The 19,620-nt window shown below is 28.3% G+C and overlaps 1 protein-coding gene across 1 annotated transcript in view; it reads left to right on the forward strand.

The window, feature by feature from the left end:
• The first annotated feature begins 17,290 nt into the window (after positions 1 to 17,290).
• Positions 17,291 to 19,620, forward strand: part of LOC107448389 (CUB and sushi domain-containing protein 3) — a 37,130-nt gene continuing 34,800 nt past the window's right edge. Inside the window, exon 1 of the mRNA XM_016063560.3 lies at positions 17,291 to 17,463. Coding sequence (XP_015919046.1) covers positions 17,427 to 17,463 — 37 coding nt within the window. The 5' untranslated portion in view covers positions 17,291 to 17,426. The remainder of the gene's footprint in view (positions 17,464 to 19,620) is intronic.

Consider the following 19,620-nt stretch of genomic DNA (forward strand, 5'->3'; position numbering starts at 1 on the left):
TTTGCGCACTGTAGCTATTATTAATTTGTTGAAAAAAATGACATTAACAGCATTATATCGACATAAACTTTTTTTAAGGTGTTAATAAGAAATAATAAGTATTATTTGCAAAGTATCAGGTATAATTACAAAAACTATTTAGCCTGAATAAGCATTAATAGAAATATTTTAAATTGGTCTTTGTTTCGTATTAATGAAGTAAATGCAGGACATTATTAGTAACAAAGAAGTATTATCAGAATTAGTAAATAATTGGAAGAATAACTATTTAATTGCACCTGATGAACCAAAATATAAAAGTTGCACAACAATTAAAGTAACCTTTTTTAGATAGGAAGACACCTTATTTATGTCGTACTAGAACTGCCCCATGAGCTATTGGAGACGGTCTGGGTAGCATCCTTGAGAAGATTCGAAGACATAGCATCGTAATTTTGATTCTCTGCAGAGAGGCTCTTATTCGTGAGGTCACTTCCTCAAGTTAGACATAGATCTGAAGGGGAAGGAAATTTTTCTCCAGATTCGTGCACCCATGATAGTGCTCAGTGACGGACAACAGGACTTTCGATTCCACAGATTATACGAGCGCGTATATCGTATGCACTCGGTGGTGGGTCCTAGGGGAGTCGAACTCCGGTTTCTCCTGACCAGAGTCCGACTCTCTAACCACTGGGCTACCTCGGCAAAATTGTTTTTTAATAAGAATAGTCCTTTTTCTAGGAATAAGACAGAGTAATCTAACTTAGTTTAATAAATTTTTATTTAGATAACTTAATTCAGTAATGTTTAGTTTTTATCAGTAATATTCGGTAAAATAATTCCCCTTACCTATCTACCACATCTCAACTCTTAGAAATTTTTGTCAAAATGTAAGGTTGCGCTTCAACAGAATTTTACAGTACTTCAAATTAAATATTTAAATATTTATATGCTCATCTGGGTATGTAAGGATGGAAAATGCGTCCCCGGATGGATTTTTTTTTACATGTCCCGGGCGCGACTTTACACATTGTCGACTCCCGGGCACTTCTTTGGCACCGTATTTTGAAATTCGCCTATGTTACATTCGCCAAGTTGGGTTTCAAATTTTCTCGCAAAAATCTTCGAATGTTTCGATTCGCGCATGTTTCACTTGCAGCATACGATTTAACAAACGCATGAGTGAACATGAGGTGTGAATAAATTTAGCTGCTTTCAAAAGTTTTTGTGTATTATTCTCTTTTTATTCGGACTTCCTAAACACATATTTATTTCTTACTTTTTTATTTCCTTTTTATGATAAAGCTTTGTTGTATGTGTAGGATATAAGAGTAGGGTACAGCTTTTTAATTATTTTTATAAATTTATTTCAAATAATTTATGGTGTCTTTACCAAATGTTGTGGACGCAATATTCAATAATACAGCAGGGTTTTGTACCGTATTGTTTAGATTTTAAAACCTTTAATTTAAGTAACTACACAATTTATGAGTTTTAAGCATTTTCATTTTATATACGTGTAATGATGAGGAGATTGTTGCTGTCAGCTTTATACATGAATTTATTCTTTTTTACTTTTCTGACATTGATATCTATGATTAAATTTGATGTAATGATTCCCATTTGCAGTGCGAATAATATTTGCTTCCAAACAATTGTACTTAGATTTGACACTTTTTTGTAAATGTAATGTCCCAAACGATAAATTCCTTCATACGTATTAGCCAACTCCACAGCTTTGGTAGCCAAGACTTAAAAATTTGTAGCAGTTAAAGTATATTTATGAGGTGAACACAATTTTGATTAAAGAAAACTTTTTATGATTTGTAAAATAAAAATATAATGTAAACAGTAAGCATCAACTTTGACATTCTCATATCATAACTGTATAACAATATAAGGACAATCTGTTTATTTATTTCTGATTCATTAAAGACAAGATATTGAGTCAAATAAGAGAATCTTAACAATTTTTAAATTTAATAATTTTCTTTAAATAAAGAAAGTAGTTTTAAAGCAATTGGGTTGAAAGGCTGAGGACTTACACTTTTCTCAAAAAAATTAATCGATGTTATGATAATAAAACAAAACTCCTGCGATCAGTTATCTCAGCAAAAGTAAGATTTTTATTATCAAATAAGAAACAATTATTACCATTCTGCAAGGAACAAATAAAATAAAATAGGTCATACAGTTTTCAGACACACAGACTGCATGACAATCCAAGAATAAATATTTGAACTTTTAAAGCAAATTGCATACAATAAAAGCTATTGTGTAAAAAAAAATTAAAAAACAATTTGTTACAAATGAGACTATTATATGATTCCAGCAACTGAAAAATTCTTTCGGAATTTTAAAGACTAATGAAGACTATTAAATAATAACAGAAAAGTTTTCTGTGTCTCTTTTGTCTCATTTTTGAAGCAGAATATAAATTAAAATACACATCTCACTTTTTCTGATCCTGCTTTTCTCTGAATCTTTCTTATTAAAATAGATGAATCGTGTTAAATTACGTTACCTTAAGTTAGTAAATGTGTTTTCGCACTTAGGAGGAAAAAAAGGCCGAATTTTAGATTGATAATAAATGTAATAATTTTCATAGTATTTTTTCCATATCTTATTTAGAAGCCCAAAAATTGAATAAAAAAAATTATAAAATATATAGACCAATTGTTGAGTTATAGAATCTAATAAGCTGAAGTTGTTATAAAATTATGAATAAAAAGTTACAAGATGGATATGTTATGAAATTAATGAAGCATAGAATGAAAGGATAAATATATATAGCAAAATATATGATAAAATTAATTAGGAAACAATTAAAACGAAGGTGAGTAATTTCAGATATATACAAATAATAGTGATAGAAGCAAGAAAAATGGAAAATATCGGAATTTTCCCTGACGAATTTAAGAAACATTAAAAAAAGTTAAGCAGCCACAACTTTAAGTTTCAATAAATATGATTTGATGTTATAAAAAATAAATTAACTATACGAAAATAGTAGTGAATATGTCATAGATTTGTTTCTTTATGTCATGGCTTCACTAAAAATATTTTTTCTCCTTGTTTTCCTAATAGCACGCATTTTACAGAAAATATTTGAACAAATTTAATGAAAATATTTTCAAATTTTTTTAAAGACTCTCTTATGAAGAAAATACTGTCAATCAAAAGTTGTTCAGTATAAAATATATGCAATTTTTTTAAGATATTGTAAGCATTTTGAAGAATACATATTTTTTCCAAAATAGAAATAATTGATAAAACCTGGTAAAAATGAAGGAAATGAAAATAATTATTTTTCAAACTGAGTAAAATTTTTTTTAATACTTTTATCTTTAAAAATATGTACACTTAATAATGTGATGATTTATATAGGGAATTATTTTTTTAAACTTTGTTTATTAATTAAGATATTCAAAAGAAATTGATTATTCTGAATAATTGACTATTTTATTACTCCAGATTTTTATTTAATTTACAAGAATAGTTTCTATTTGAAATTTTTTTTAATCGAAATATGTATGTAATTAACTGAAATAATTGTGTGTATGTAAATTTTTCTTCCTCTTTCTTTAAAGAAGGACGAAGTATTTTGTTCTCGTTATTTGAATTTTTCTAGTCTTAAACGAGGATAAAATTTTAACTTAATTCAACAAGCAACTTTTAAAAGTATCCATGAGCGCGAGGATTCGTTTATGACTTTTGCGAGTGCTGTATTGAGGCGAGCATAGGGTTGCCTCTCAGTGAGGGTTACTAGATAAGGCGGTGAAACAGTTGTCAAATAAAACCGCGGCGAGTGGAGGTGCCCGGGAGTCGACAATGTGTAAAGTCGCGTCCCGGGCAATAAAAGTTTCAAGCCCGAGTAAATTGCAGAATAAAGATTAAAAATATGTAAGCCACACTGTCAAAAATTTTGCAAATAAGTTTTGAAAGGACAATTTATTGAATTGTTATTTTACTATATTCAAACATAACAGTTAAGTAATCATAAATAAAATGGTACTGTTAACTGTGAGAAAAAAAAACGTTTATTCACTCCTTTCGCCTAGTACGCTTAAAGAACCAGAATTTTATCGTATCAACTACCAAATGAAGCCCCTTAATCACTTGCAGCTGAGTACATGTTATAGCCAAGAGGGATAATCTCATGACCGATAGAACGGGGGCTCGAGTTCCAGTGTTGACACCACCATATTTTCTCCATTCCCTTTCAACACGTGTAGGGTTTCCAGTGGTTTGCACTCCTCAATTTGTGACCCTGGACAATTAGAATACGATATTCTCATTTACGCATAAATGGCAGCACCGTGAAGCTGCTAAACACAAAAAGGTCCAGTATTTCCGATGTCTTACGATTGGTGAAAGAACCAGATAAACTAATCAAACAACATTCCACGGTTCATTTGATAAAATAATACAAGTCCACCACAACCTTACTCTAATGCTCATTATCTATCAAAATGCTTAGTTCCATTCTTCAGTTAAATTTCTTTGAAACTCTGCTAGTTGTAAATGGTTAAAAATCCATATAGTTTGTATTCATGGCTTTTTAACTATGCAAGTTGCAACGGTTTCAAAAACATGAAGGTAAAAAAATTTCATTTACCTTAAATTAATTGGATGGACAGACTGCTGACGGCTATTTCACTGTAATTTTATAATAAAAATTCTGGCAGTGCATTTATTAAAGAAAAATTTCACAATCAAGCTATTTTCATAATTATTTTTTTTAAATCTTTTACAAACAAATCGCAATTTCTTTAATGAATGGATCGATTTATAATTTTTCAGCTAGTCGCTAAATAGTTAAATTCAAAAATCCATTTTAAATATTTTGAAATCAGAAAATTTACATAGTTTAGTTTTCCTCTTCTCATAATGATTTTTAAATGGAATGAGTAATGCCAGTTGTAGGAAAGTAATAAACGTTAGTTTGTTTTAAGCTTATAACAGCTTGTTTAAAGATAATTTAAAGGCTTCCATCTGCTCAATTGAGTAATTTTCAATTGTTAAAGACAATCAAAATGAGTGTTTTTCTTCGTTCTTTAAATTGGATAATGTCTGTATTTTCCTAAAATGTGTTGTTCCATTGAGAAAAAAAATTACAATTAAGATTAATAATTCTAAGCAAGAAATATATCTATTTCTATGTATTCAAAATAAACGGTTTTCTAATGTATACAGAATTAGCGTGACAGACGTTTCAGTAATAAGTCTACCACGGTTTATTATTTTTATTTTGTTGTAATATATTCCATCCTTGACATTACAGAATGAAAAGAAAACAACTGCAATCAGCATTTAGACAATATTAAAGTGCGCAGGATCGATGTACCACTCCTGAGAAACACTTTAAAGATTTCATAGTCTCCATTATTCAAAGCATAAACTGCAATACCTTAAAATTTATTGAAATCACGTAAAATGTATAGTTAAGTGTAAAATGTTTACATTATTTCTAAGCAATGAGCTTTATCAAATAAAAAAAGCGTTGTGAAATTAATCTCGATTTAGGACAAAAATTTTACTGTTTGTAAGAAATTCATAAAGGAAAAGCAACATAAATGAAAAAAAAGCCATTACGTTTAATATTGGGAAAATATTCTAATATTAGATGTTATAATATTTGGTTGATATTCCAAATAGCAGACATATATTTCGAAGGACAAAAATCCAAATCCGTCGAGTAAAAGGTATACTTTAATTAGTATGCTTGTATATATTCCTTTTATTCTACTTTTGACAAGTCACTTATTTTGTTTTATTGCGAAAATTTCAAAACGCTAATTTCACATTACGAAAACTGAACCAATTTACCATTGTTCTGTAGCATAAAATTTTTTTTAAAAAAATTTGAAAGTACTTATGCGGAGCCCATAAGATTTCAGCAAAAGTTTTTTCTTAAAGTTTCCTGAGTTTTATTTTATTTCCTAAATTACCGCCTGAGCTAATTAATTAGCTAATTTAAGTTCTACTCCTTGAAAAATTAAGACTGCATATAAATATAGCATACTTTTAAATAAAATCATTTATCATATTCCATTAACTAATAATAAGAATCATAAAATTGACTATCACACCATCAAATGTTTTATTGTGAAAATTACAAAAAGTTTATTTTATATCATGGCAACAGCACTAAATTAACCATTGATTTGATACTTGTCAAAAAAATAAATATTAAAAGCACCTATGTGGAGGCCAGGGACCTGTGTTGGGAATTAACACATTCCATATAAAAGGTGAGAGATTTTGGAGATTTTTTTCTTTTCAGTTTTACTTCACTAGTTAAAATATCATCTGAGTTAATTAATTAGCATTTTTCTGCTCCTTGAACCATTAGACTGTAGGTTAAAACGTTATGGTATGGATTAAGGTCTTTACTTATATTCCACCAACAACTAGTAAAATCATTAACATGACAAGTTCACTTTGTTGTGTCTTATTGTAAAAATTACAGAGAGCTTATTTTACATTACGACAACAATACCAAATAACCATTGTTTAGTCATAAAAAATATTAGTGGAATTTAGGTCCTCTGTTGATATTAAACTTTCCCCGTTTGAATTTTTCGAGTTATAAAAAAGCACTTTACTTTTTAAGGCTTTGCTTGGATCAAAAGTAACATTAAATGTCTTTTTCTTAATTTTCGAAGCTATCTTTTTCATTTGCTTAAATTTCTTTATATTAACTTCTTTTTTAAATAAATTACTTTTTTTAAAATTTTTTCCATATTTTTTTCATTAATAAAGAAACAAAATCTACCAAACAACAAAATTAGAAAAGAAAAAAGAACTTTTCTGCTATGTTTCACACCAATCCCTGAATTCAAAAAGATATTTGTTTATTGGCAAATGAGAGTAAAAATTAAAATCAGAAAAATTGCAGCAGAGCTGCCAATTATTAAAAAAAAATCTCTGAAATTAAATGGCAATTTTTTTGAGTTTTTAACCGATTTGATTAAAAAATGAATAGCATCTGTAATTATTAATGTAGTATCATTGCAGGATGAATTTTTTACTGTGGCAGGATCAGATAAATTAGGAAAAAATTAAGTTCATCTTCTAATTAAAGGTAAACTTAGCATAACAAAGCCACGAAAACGGAAATCCTGTGCAGCGTAATTTATATGCATGCTGCTTTTTTTCTTATCTGTTGAAAGTTGAAGAAAGTATTGAGCACTTTTTATTTCTCATTTGTGGAAAAATTTATTAAATTTCAATAATTTTCGTTGATGTTTAACTCTTTAAAATATTCAGGGTGTTCGGTAGCTACCGTCTTAATAAATATTTTTAAAATCCTTCTAAGAAATGAAGTCGAGTAAGTACACAAAGTATCCTAAATTAATGCTTAAGAGAGAAAAAACACAAAAATCAAAACCTAATGAATTGCTGATCAAGAGTGATGGTTGAAATTCATTGAAACCAATTTTATTGCCACAGGAGTCTTGAGAGTGTTTCTATTCATCACTTTTCAAACTTTTTATTTTTTCTTCAGGTAATTAAACAGCTTTTGATGCTTTCAGTACCGCCTCACGCACTAGTGATTCGACAGTTTTCTATAGCATTATTGTTTCTCAATCTCTTAAATATTAATTTAAGACTAATCGCGAGCATACTATTTTTACTTCTTTTTTGACAAGGATTATTAGATATATATATATATTAAGGTTGGTCCTTTAGGAATACCTTGCATATATATTTTAGCTCTTTATACTATATGGAATCAGCATCCCCGGAGTTGATTATATTGTGATTGCAATTAAATCTAATAATTGTTGTTTAATGGATTTTTTTTTCTAATTTTTAATTCTTCCGAATAAATATAATGTGTTAACAACTGTTTAATTATCATTTGATTTTCTTAAAAAAACAGCAACCAATTTTCAACAAATCTCTCATTGCCAACGGTTTTATTCAAATATTAAGGACCTAGTTGCATACAAATCGATTCAACATTTTTTTCTCTTAATATAACTTTTACACCATGTTTTGTTCTCATTATTGGATTTTCTAATAATATTAATATTGGTTCTGATTTCTTAAAAGCACATCACAATTTGTTCGCGTTATCCATTTTTCATTAATTAAAAATATAATTAAACTTTAATTTAGGCTTCGTACAGTCCTTAGAAAATTTAAAAAGTAGAAGCAAAGTTAGGAATATAAAATGTATTTTATTAAGTTTGTATTCACCACTATGCTAAATATTTCCAATATATGTATTTGCAAAATCTGAGGTATGTTATTTTAAATTTTAAAGTGAAGGCTAATAAAAAGAAATTTATAAAATTTTATTAGAATTTTAACACCACTTTTTGATTGTACAAACATAGCTTTTAATATCATTCTAAAAATAAACATTAATTCTTCTTCGAATGCTAAAAATCATATCAGCCATATTCATGATACAGCTATTCTTTCATGTATATGGAAAAAAAAACTTAAGTACTTGACGATGGATTTCAAGAAAAGTGACTTGACAACTTTTTTCTTTCTAATGCTAATGCTTCGAAAGCTAAAATAAAATTTCATAGAAATGATAAAACAAAATTCATTTTTGAAAAAAAATGTTTTGCAATATGTAGCTTAACATACGAAAATGTCAAATATATAAAAAATACAAATTTAAGTTTTTGGTCGTTCCTTTTTTTTCCATTGCACTGCAATATTGAAGTCCCCTCCCCTTTTTTCTCCAAATGTTAGATTTATGTGATTTCATATTCAAAACATTTACAATATGCCAATTTGCTTTAAATTGTATATTTACACCTGCCTTTGACCCAGTTTAATGTAATCTAAACCGCAGATATGGTGTTTCCATTTCTTCTAGATTTTGAGAATGTATTTTCTTTCAAAATTATTATAAAAATATGTCGGACTTGATAGCTAATTTCTTCTTAACCCTTATTTGATTGCTATAAGTGGATATATGCGTCCAACGAAAACCATCGGTGCTACCTATGGCGCATATGTGCGATCCGCGCAATGCGTTACCAATACTTCCCATGGGTGCAAATGCGTAACCATTTTAAACTTAACCATTGGTGAATAAACATTATATATAGAAAATACAAAAGTGTTTGGATCAGTTTTGGAGTGGATAAAGTATTAATAGTGTTTGGGTTGTGTATTATATTATAATGTCTTAATACCCTGCTGATAAAATCAATATTGCTCGAAAAAATATTCAATTCCCAACGTTCACTTCAGCACTGAGCAGTTAGCAGTCAAAAGGTTAATCTACAAAAGTTATGTTTTCAGTTTCAGTTCATGAAATTTACTACAATAATTTTGATTTTGCATTTGATTTTTAATCTATTTTGTGCACTTAGAATTTTAAAAACGAAAAAAATCTGTAAAAAAATAATAATTATTACTTTTTAACCCGCGGTTGAGTTACTTGAACACATGATATGCTACTGTAATGTAATCTAGAAAACAATAAATAAGTTTGCAGTAAATATGGTTGTTTGCAGAAATGAAGTAAATTTTGCACCAGTAAATGCTAAAAGAAACATAATTTTAAGCGTCATTTCAGATGAAATGAAATTATAATAAAAATCAGTTTTGTGATACATGATATAGTTTAAGATTTCTAGAATACGCTGCATTGATAAATAATATAACTAAGGAACAAATATTTTGAATTCAACTAAAAAACAAATCAAAATTGCAAGAAAAAGGCGAATTACTCTATTATTTACCTCTAAATATTGCATTTTAAGGAATTACATTTCGCCCAATTTCATTTTGAAAAAAATGTATTCATGTGAAGCAACTAAAATGCTACAAAATCAGCATAAATTCAATAGTTTGCCGGCTACTCAATTGAGTTTAAAGAAAATTTTGAAACTTCTGTCTCCTTTTTTTGATTTCAAATGTCCAGTCTGAAGCATTGACGAGCAATTACAGAGTTTGATGTCCGTATCTTACTCATTTTTCGATTCTAAACATGCTGACCAAATGTCTTGTCACTTTATTTAATATTTGATGCTTCACCGGCTTTTAAGCCCAAAAAATTCAAGTACTCTCCGCATTGTGTCTTGAAAGATCTTTGTTTTCCAGTTTAAATTGAGCTCTTTATTAATTTGTAGAAGTGTCAATCATCTGCTTTCTCTAGTTTTCGTCACAATTCGTTTAAATCTTCTGTCATTTCTGACGTTTTCTCATTTTCTCATGCCTATGTTTCCTTGGAATTAAAGTTTTTGCGCTACCTTCAGTTAAATAAGGTTTATATGATATTTTAAATTTTCTTTGAATGTCAGATACTTTCTTGACATTTTATCTCTAAACACAATCTGCCCTTCTTTAAACTCACTAATAGCTTTAGTTAATAACATTATGAAACAAATCAACCTGTTTTACAAAGTTTAAACAGTCTTAAATTTAACTAATTTAATCGTTTATTTTGACTTTAACCTTTCGAAAGATATTATTGAATACTTTCCGTAATTACAATTTTAGAAAAGTAAAAAATATTAAAAAATGGTAGGTGATAAGTAGATACGTTTACTTACGTCTACAGTTCACTGGTGAAAATATGAAAAGTGCACTCCGACTCGTTATTCAGTAAATTAACGTTCAAATTCGAAAATCCAAAAGTTGAAATTTTTTTTTTCAACTTTATAACTTCCTAATAACAAATTTAGTTTTTGATGCACACACCTCAAATCTTAGGTGTTCGGCATGAACTAATTAAGAAAAAATTTTTATTAAAAATCACAATGTGGGCAAAAGCGAAATCAAACTAAATTTCTGGTTCGCCGTATTAACAAAATTGTCTCATCTGATACATTAACAAATTTGTACCGTCCCACGTTTTAACAAAATTAATGATTAGTACATCAATTAGTATTTAAATACGGGAATTTCTTTTGTTTGTATTATATCACAGTTTTATAGTGAGAAAAAACACAACTGTCTTATAGTGGTTAATTTTATAAAATATTAATGATAAAAATATACGAGATTTTAAGGGTTTAGAATGAAGTATGCTTACTACATAGGATGCAAAAACAGGCATCTAAACATTAATTCGAAATTGATAAACATTTACAATGAATGAGAGAAAAAAATTCGAGAAAACTAAAATTTAAAAAGAAAGTTATTAATAATATTTTTTCTTATATCTTCCTAAAATTTACATGAAAGTACTTTAACAATATAATAAGATAAAAGCTATTTATAGTTTTTGTTAAATGAAACGAACTAACAATTATCAATATAATTGTTGATCTGCCAAAATCCTTTTCAAAACTAGATGAAATGCGCATTTTTTATTAAAATAAAATTATTACAAAATTAGCAAACCCTTTTAAAAACGCTTAGAAAATATAAACTGTATTCAAATGCTTGATTGAGAAAAATACTTTCTCTCTTGTTAAGTATCAAGGAACTGAAAACAAGCGTACCACTATCCGCAAGCTCAAATCAAGAAGCTGAATTCAAAAAAGTACTTCATATTATTTGTAGATTTCAAAAAGTTTGGGAACATGAGCTCCAACCTTTTCCCTTACTTTTTAGTTAAACAGCGACGCTATTTTTGGAAATGCCCAGATGTGCCCCAAAAGGAACCAAACTTTCTTTCGTACATTGTAACAGATCTAATGGAGATACTATGGTCTAATTGTTTCTCAGACGAATCTTTTTGTTTGCAATTTAAGTTTACAATTAATAAGTACTTGAGAAAATTGGTATGTTAAAAAAAATTTGAGAAACTTGACGTTGAAGTTTGAAAAATGGATGCCTTTATATATGACGCATAAGAGTTCAGAACAATCGTAAGTGGTGCTTCCAAGTAATCCTCGGATTAAGCTACTAGCATGCAGTTCGTTAAATCCATTATAAAGTAAAGTAATTTAGAGTTAAAAACTTAGATTAGAATCACATAAGAAAAATCTAGTTTGAACCTTAGAGGTATATTTTTAAAAATATTTTCTCATTGGTTCAAACTATTATTGAAACGGAAATAGTACATTTAAACTGAAAAGAAAATACAGTCAAACCCCGCTATAGTGAACTTTCAAGGGACCGAAATTTAGGTTTACTATAACCGTAACTTCACTATATCCGTTCCTCAAACAATTTTAACTAATGGTTCCAAACTGCCCCTTTTATGACACATCATTTAAATAAATGACCCATAAAATGAAATACAAAAATGACTGAAAAATAATACGTAGTAACAAAAATGTGTTAACTTTTGTTTTTTATTACTCTTCGTCTTGTGTACAAAAAAAAAAAATTAGTAATCTCTAGCTGATGAGCAATCCTCAACATCAGGTAGGGAAACATTTCCCAACTCTCCGATAATTTTTCTTGAATTTATGTTATTCCGCTTTTTTTAAACCTGTCTAACCAGCCATTCGAGCACATAAAAGTAGTCTCACCAAATCGCTTAGCAAATTCATCGACTTTGACTTGAAGCCTTTGTCCAGATACTGGAAGATTGCAACTTCATTGAATACTGAACCAATTCAATAATGAAGCAAACAAGAAAAAATGCTTATCTCTGCATTCCAGGCTATAAATAGTTTTAAAAATCGGTATATGTATTTATTTTGAAGAAGAAATTTCAAAATTATTACAAAATATGGTGAAAATAAATGAGAGAGAAAAAAGTTCATAATATCCAACTACCTCTCTTTTGTTTTAGTTCTCTCTAACCACAAAAAATAACATTATACGTATGTAGCAAGGCACGGGAGTAGCGAACATTTTGTTCACTATAAACCGTGTTCACTATATCGAGTTTTGACTGTATATCACTAAAAAACTAATTTCACAGAAGAAATTAATAATGCGTCTGACAAAGAACCACGGCAGCAAATTTATCATATCGGAATGAGCCCAGCATAGAACCACAAAGAGATAAGTAAAACTGGGTTAGAAAAAAATTCCTCTTTCTTTTCCCAAAAATAAATTATGCGAGACTCGAATGTCCATTAGAACAAAATTGAGAAATAAATTTTATTACTTTAAATACAGGGTCTTCCATAACCATGCCTTTGATATATATTTTAAGATTTCTTGTCAGAAATGAACTAAAAGGTTATTCACATTTGGTAGCACAAATTAATGAAAGTGAAAAATTCAAAAGCCTTAATGAAAAACGAGATTATGAACGTCAAAATTTTCTGTATTGTGTGATGCAATTGAAAGGGAAAGGCGACTATTAAGAAAAAAACTTTCAAATTTCAGATGGCAACTGAAGGTGAAAATAATTTACCCCTCAATATTTATTAGCCTGCTACTAATAGCTACTTGTTTACATTCACATAAATATAAACTTGCAACCGCAAGTTTTTTGCTTCAATTTTGAGAAGGATTTTAAATATGCAGGCACAGGGGGAAAAAAGTATGGTAAAAATTACTGGTACGTGGCAAAATTTACCGTGTTCCTGGTTCCGTGTATCTGAAAATTAGGTAATTTTTAACGAAGCACTTTCGTAATGATATTGGTAAAATTAATAGAACAATATGGTTTTATGCGTGATAAATATGGTAAATGAGGTAAAATTTGGTAACTTTACCATGATATCTTAGAGCATGGCATGAAAACCATTTATTCGGTTGCATTTATTTTTTAGTTTTGTATTTTCTACAAAATGTGTGGTATTAAGAGCTATAATTTTTAAGCCAGAATTTCCGGTAAATCGTTACCATATGAAAGGGAAAATTACCAAATGAATGACTTAAATACCGTATATTATGTCTTTATTACACAGAAATATGTTTTTTTTTTCTTCCAGAAATTTCATTACAGTACGTTAATTTTACAAAATTTTTTTTTCGTGGGATGTTCCGTAGTCACTTCCTTTATCAGGGAATTTTAGAATCGTTATCAAAACCAAATTCTAAAAAATGTATTCGCTACGTTTTGAAAATCAATATTTAAGCGAGAAAAAAATGTTGTCGAATTCCGACGAATCACTATTGATGAAGGTGTAATTAAAACGAATCGAAACATCTTTGATGGGCCGGAATGAGCTCGGTCTCTCCACCAATTGCCTTTGAACATCTATTTTTTCCTTAATCTATCAAGGAAAAAATAGATGTTTAAAGACTTTCTCATGTTTTTAAAACCGTAATTCTCAATATTCAAAGGTCAGAATTCAATAACATTTTATTTGCTCAAATTTACAAATTCTTAAAATAGAATCTTTAACGCATTCTTCTTTGAGTTCGTTTTCGGCAGAGATTCTAAAAAAAGTGTATTGAAAGCAGTGATTACCGAATAAAGATTGCTGTTTGAAAATTTTGTTGACCTATGAAATGACGCTTTTTTGCAAATTATATGCTATTCTCTTAATTGATGTGCTGTTTGAAACAGTCGTTCATGAATGTTAGATCAAGTTATACGCCTAGCGTCCTGAATGCTATTTATGAAATGAACAAAATGTCAGTATCAAGCAAATCCACAGTTTTGTGAAAATGAAAAGTGTTTATGATCTAATTTTCTTAATATTTAAAAAATAACTCCAATTCTACATTTTTTAGACCCATCGAAATATATAAAATTGAGAGTTATTTCTTGCTTTTAATGAATTTCATCGAAGAGAAGTTTTTAGCCAAATTGGTGATCTTTTAAAAAGTTTAATGTTCTTTTAAGCTCTGGTCAGTTTTAAAGTTTAGGTAATTTCTCTTATTAAGATACTACCAGTAGTTTAAATTTATAAATTTATTAACTAATAACATTAATTAATTAATTAATAAATTAATTAATTAATGAAATTAAGTAAATAATAAAATGTCGAAAACGTAGAATCGAAATCTGAATCGAAAACGTAGAATCTAACAAAATCTAAATCGAAAACGTAGTTTAAAATTATTACTGCGAGTTTATGCCATTATGATTACAGGATTACAGAACCATCATACATTTATTTAATGTCTACTGCAGAAACACATGTATGAGGTTTCTGTGATCTTGTAAAAATTATATAGGTATCATAAAAAATATTAAAATAATAAATAAAATTAAAACTTTATTAAATTAAATTATATATTAGAATTATAAATTATATTTAAAAAATTATATTTTAAACTTCATATTATAATCGTGCCGTAAAAGCAAGCTACTTATATCGCTCAAATTTAATATTTTTAGTACGGAGAAAAAATTCTGGTAAAATTACCATACTGTACGGTGATGACATTCTGGTTAATAAAACCAAATTGTATGGTACTTAAACCATCATTAATTTTGAAATTTTTCCTCTCATATGGTAACAGTTTACCGGATATTCTGGTTTTCAAAATTATGGTACTTATAATAACATATTTAGTAAAAAATACAGAACGGAAAAGTAAATTTAACCGAATGAATGGTAATATGCTCTAATGTATCATGATAAAATTACCAAATTTTATCGCACTTTTAAAAAAAATATTTTTTTGTTAATTTTACCAGAATCATTACCAAAGAGCTTTGGTAAAAATTATCGAGATTTTGGTGTTCTCATAATGGCAGAGACACGGCAGATTTTACCATCTTCTGGTAGTTTTAAACAAAACTTTTTTCTCAGTGAGTCCTTTTTATGATATATCATCCTCTTTATAACTTCAATTCAGCTTACAATATGTGATGTATCATAAGAACAATACTTAACGAATTATATAATTTAATATTAACTTTATATTAAAAAAACATTTTGAAAACAGTTTATCTACCATCTGATGATATATTAAAGTATTTATCGAGGATTTACGTTTCTCATTTTTATACCTATAAATGATTTAGCCTTTAACTCTTTCATGCCCGTGTTTNTATATATATATATATTATTCATCCATATATCCCATTAATTCATCCACAGATAGTAATTTTGAACTGAACCAGAGAATGATAAATCACCAATTCAGTACCCCTCCCAAAAGGTATTGATTTGTTATGGGAACAAGGAGGATTTTGTGAATGGACAGATTTAACATGCACCAGTCACCATTCACACGGGGAATCTTCTGACGGCGGGGATCGAACTCACGACCTTGGCCATGGGCACAACGTCCGACCAACCAGGCTATCCCTGCCTACTTTTTGATATATATTTAATATAAATTAACTTTGAGCATACTTTTCTTTTTTCCAATGGCAGTGTATATTATACTCTTGGTTCAAAAATGTAGTTGTTTTTAGATTATGGTCTGAAATAAATGAAGTTTTTTTTAATGTTCAGAAGAAAAATCGGTACTTTATTTAGTAAATAATTTATATTTTTATTATAATTCTTCTTCTTCCCTGGCGTGACAGCCTTGGTAGGGCCCTGACCTTCTCCAGGAGTTTCCTTTTACTGCCCCTCTGTTTGAAAATCAAAAGCTGTAGGACAGTCGCCAAAGTGTTGATGTCTTTCTCAATACTGTCCATACGCCTAAGACATGGTCTTCCTCTTCATCTTGTTCCCATAGGATTTGATAAAAATATTTTCTTGCAATTTCGATCTTCCTGCATTTTGATTAAATGTCCAGCCCATTTTAGTCTTTGTATTTTAATGTATTTGTAGACATCAGGGGAGGTTTCCCTAAGATTTTGTACATCTCTGAGTAATAATTATGTAAATTTTATACTTATTATCTATAATTATGTAAAGTGTACTGAGTTATAATTAGGCTTTATTATAATTATGTAAATAATAATTTTTTAGCTGATTAAATTTAGAAAATATTTCAGTAATTACAATTGTACGATTTTTTTAAATTTCAAAAAACGTAATTTTAGATTTTGATAGTTTTATTATCTTGACATTTTACATTGGGTGTCAAAATTTGTCGAAATGATTGATTTAATAAAACTTTTTTGACAGGAATAATTTTCCGGTTCATTTCACGGTATTTATCAAAACTATTGAAAAATAACGGGTTTAAAATGATCTCAAACATTTGTAAAATAATAACATCTTTTTTTATTTAATCACTATTTTTTATTTTTTATTTAAGAATAAAATTAAATGTCGTTATTTTAGACTATGAAACCCATAATGCCTAATTTTAATGCACTTCTTTATTGATTTTTTGCCGCAAAACTTGACCCACTTTGGGGCAGTGAGATGAGGAGGCTTTTTATCAAGGGTCAGTTTCCTTTAATTTAAAAAATGTATATATTTAAAAATACTCGTATTTTTATTTCTATATATTCTAGAACTTTTGAAAAAAAATTGCAGATCATTTATAATCTAAATTACATCCTTATGTGAGTATTTTAAATGATTCAAAAAAGAGTAGATTGTTGTCATTAAATCTCTCAACTCTTGTTTATTCAATTTTTCTCCGTCAAAAACATGTTTCATTTCGCGGGAAAGAAAAACAAGACAAGGATACAAACAAAGTCACCTGGCGGACGATATGAGAAACGACGTTTAGAAATAAAACATTTCACTCGGTTGTTGTCATTTAGAGTAAGACGAGTTCTTATATTTCAGTATCACATCTTCAAAATGAAAAGAGCCTATCAGATTCTTTCTCTTGTTTCAGGTAAATAAGGCCTTGATCTATTAACTCATTCTTTCATAATTTGTATGCAAAGTAACAAAAATATGTAAATACAAACGGTTTTTTTTATTTTGTTATTGAAATTTTAATTAAAATATTTCTAAATATTATTCTGTAATTAGACTTAATATCTCATAGTAGGAAGTAATGATTTTAACAAATGAAGACACCCCAAATAAATGCACGTTGGTCAGGATTAATTAATTTATAAATATTCAATTTAAAAGTTTGTTTTAAGAGGCTCGATTTAAAAATGCACGCATTTTTTAAAAATTTTTTGAGTTGATATATCGAGCAAGTAGGTACACAAAAATGAATGAAATATGCATTTTTCTTTTCTTTTAATAATTTTTAGTTGATAAGATTTTATCCACGCAGTAAAATGGGTTTAGCAAAATTGAGCAAAAATTTTTGAGAATAGAAGTGAAAGAAATAAAGTCAAATTAAAAACTCCATGTGACATCTCATATACTTATTATTGTTCACTCTCGTTTAAACAACAAATTACTCAAAATGATGCATCATTTTACATTTTTATCAAAAATGAGTTAAAATTTTTTTGAACAAATCACTATACTCAATAACGGGTGTTTGGGGTTTTCAAATTTGACTATATTTGTTTTGGCACATTTTTGCTCAATTCTGGGAAACACTTTTTAAAAGTGAATAGGTGATGAAAACTGTCATGCTTACTATTTGCTACCCGGATGCTAACTTACAATCTAGTGGCCTTTAACGACTCACTCTCTCTCTTTTTTTGGAAATTTTCATCTTGGCTGTAGTTGGTAGCAATTACAATGCAAACTTATATTTCTTTTGAAATTTGTTACCTGATATAGAAAAAAAGTGAAAAATCAAGTTTTATTTTATTTTTATTTAAAGAAAATGCCAAATAGGAGAAAAGCCTCTGGATTGGAAAATCGGTTATCGGATAGGGTAGCAAACCAGAGCTGAGAAAGAAATGGCATTTTAAAAAACAAGCATTCAGGAGCTAAATAATTCTAAAAAATATAAAAATCTTATTTTATTTAGACCAAACACTCAATTAGCTGAATTAAATTGTTAAATAAATAAATGTTTTTAAACAACCAATTGTGGTTACAGACATGACATAGTAAAAAATAGCAAATCGCCACTATTAAGTTGCTGCTTCATATTCCAAACATAGAAAGTTCAAAATTGCTGCTTATATTTCTTTACTAAATGTTCTTAAATGGTAAAGTGTTTTCATTTAAAATCTAATTGTTTAGTTTAAAGAATAAGTATATAGTAACAGACAAGACGTTAATGAAAAGAGAATGGGATTTAGGTATGCAAAAACTTATATTTTAAGAAATTTTTTTATAATCTTTTTTGAATTTCAGAGTATTTAATTCAAGAATAAAATATGATGGAATAAAACTTTTCACTTTGAAAGTAAATCTAAGAAATCGAACAGCAGAAATTTTAGCTTCTTTTGACTGATTTCTTAAGAGATGACCTCTGAATAATTCCATCTATTTTTTCTTAAGTTATGTTTCGTAACTTTATAATTTTTGTAATTAAGAGTATCTAACTAACTTTTTATAAAGAAAAGTCGCGTAAATTTTTTAACACTTTAACACCTTGAGTGTCTTAATTTTTATAAAAAAAATCATGCAAATTATTTAGCACCTTAAAGAAACTTCATTTAACACATGGGCACCAAATAACATTGATTGTAACTGAACGCACTATAAGATTAATCTTTATTATCAAGTGATACAATACAGAATTATTGTTTTTAAGCGGCTGAAACCGGTTTGCACTTGCTTCGTTCGTGTATGAATTGGTCAACATTGTAACTCAATACGTTAAAAATAAATACAAATAAGAAGTATATGAAAAATCTCCTGAATTAAAACCCATTACATGTATGTTTAAATATAAAAAATATTGCATACAAACTCGTGCAAAACATGTAATTATTTAAAAACTGCAGTGTGTCTAATAATTTGATCTAATTATTATAATATACTAATAAAATAAATGATATAATTATACTATATTTATATGATATAGCATCTAATTTATCCAATCGTCAAATTTATATTATATATCGTCGATACACGAACGTAAACAAATGCAAAGCAGTTTCAGTCTCGTAAAAACAATCAAGCA

The sequence above is a fragment of the Parasteatoda tepidariorum genome, chromosome X1 (assembly GCF_043381705.1).
Source record: "Parasteatoda tepidariorum isolate YZ-2023 chromosome X1, CAS_Ptep_4.0, whole genome shotgun sequence".
Taxonomy (NCBI): domain Eukaryota; kingdom Metazoa; phylum Arthropoda; class Arachnida; order Araneae; family Theridiidae; genus Parasteatoda; species Parasteatoda tepidariorum.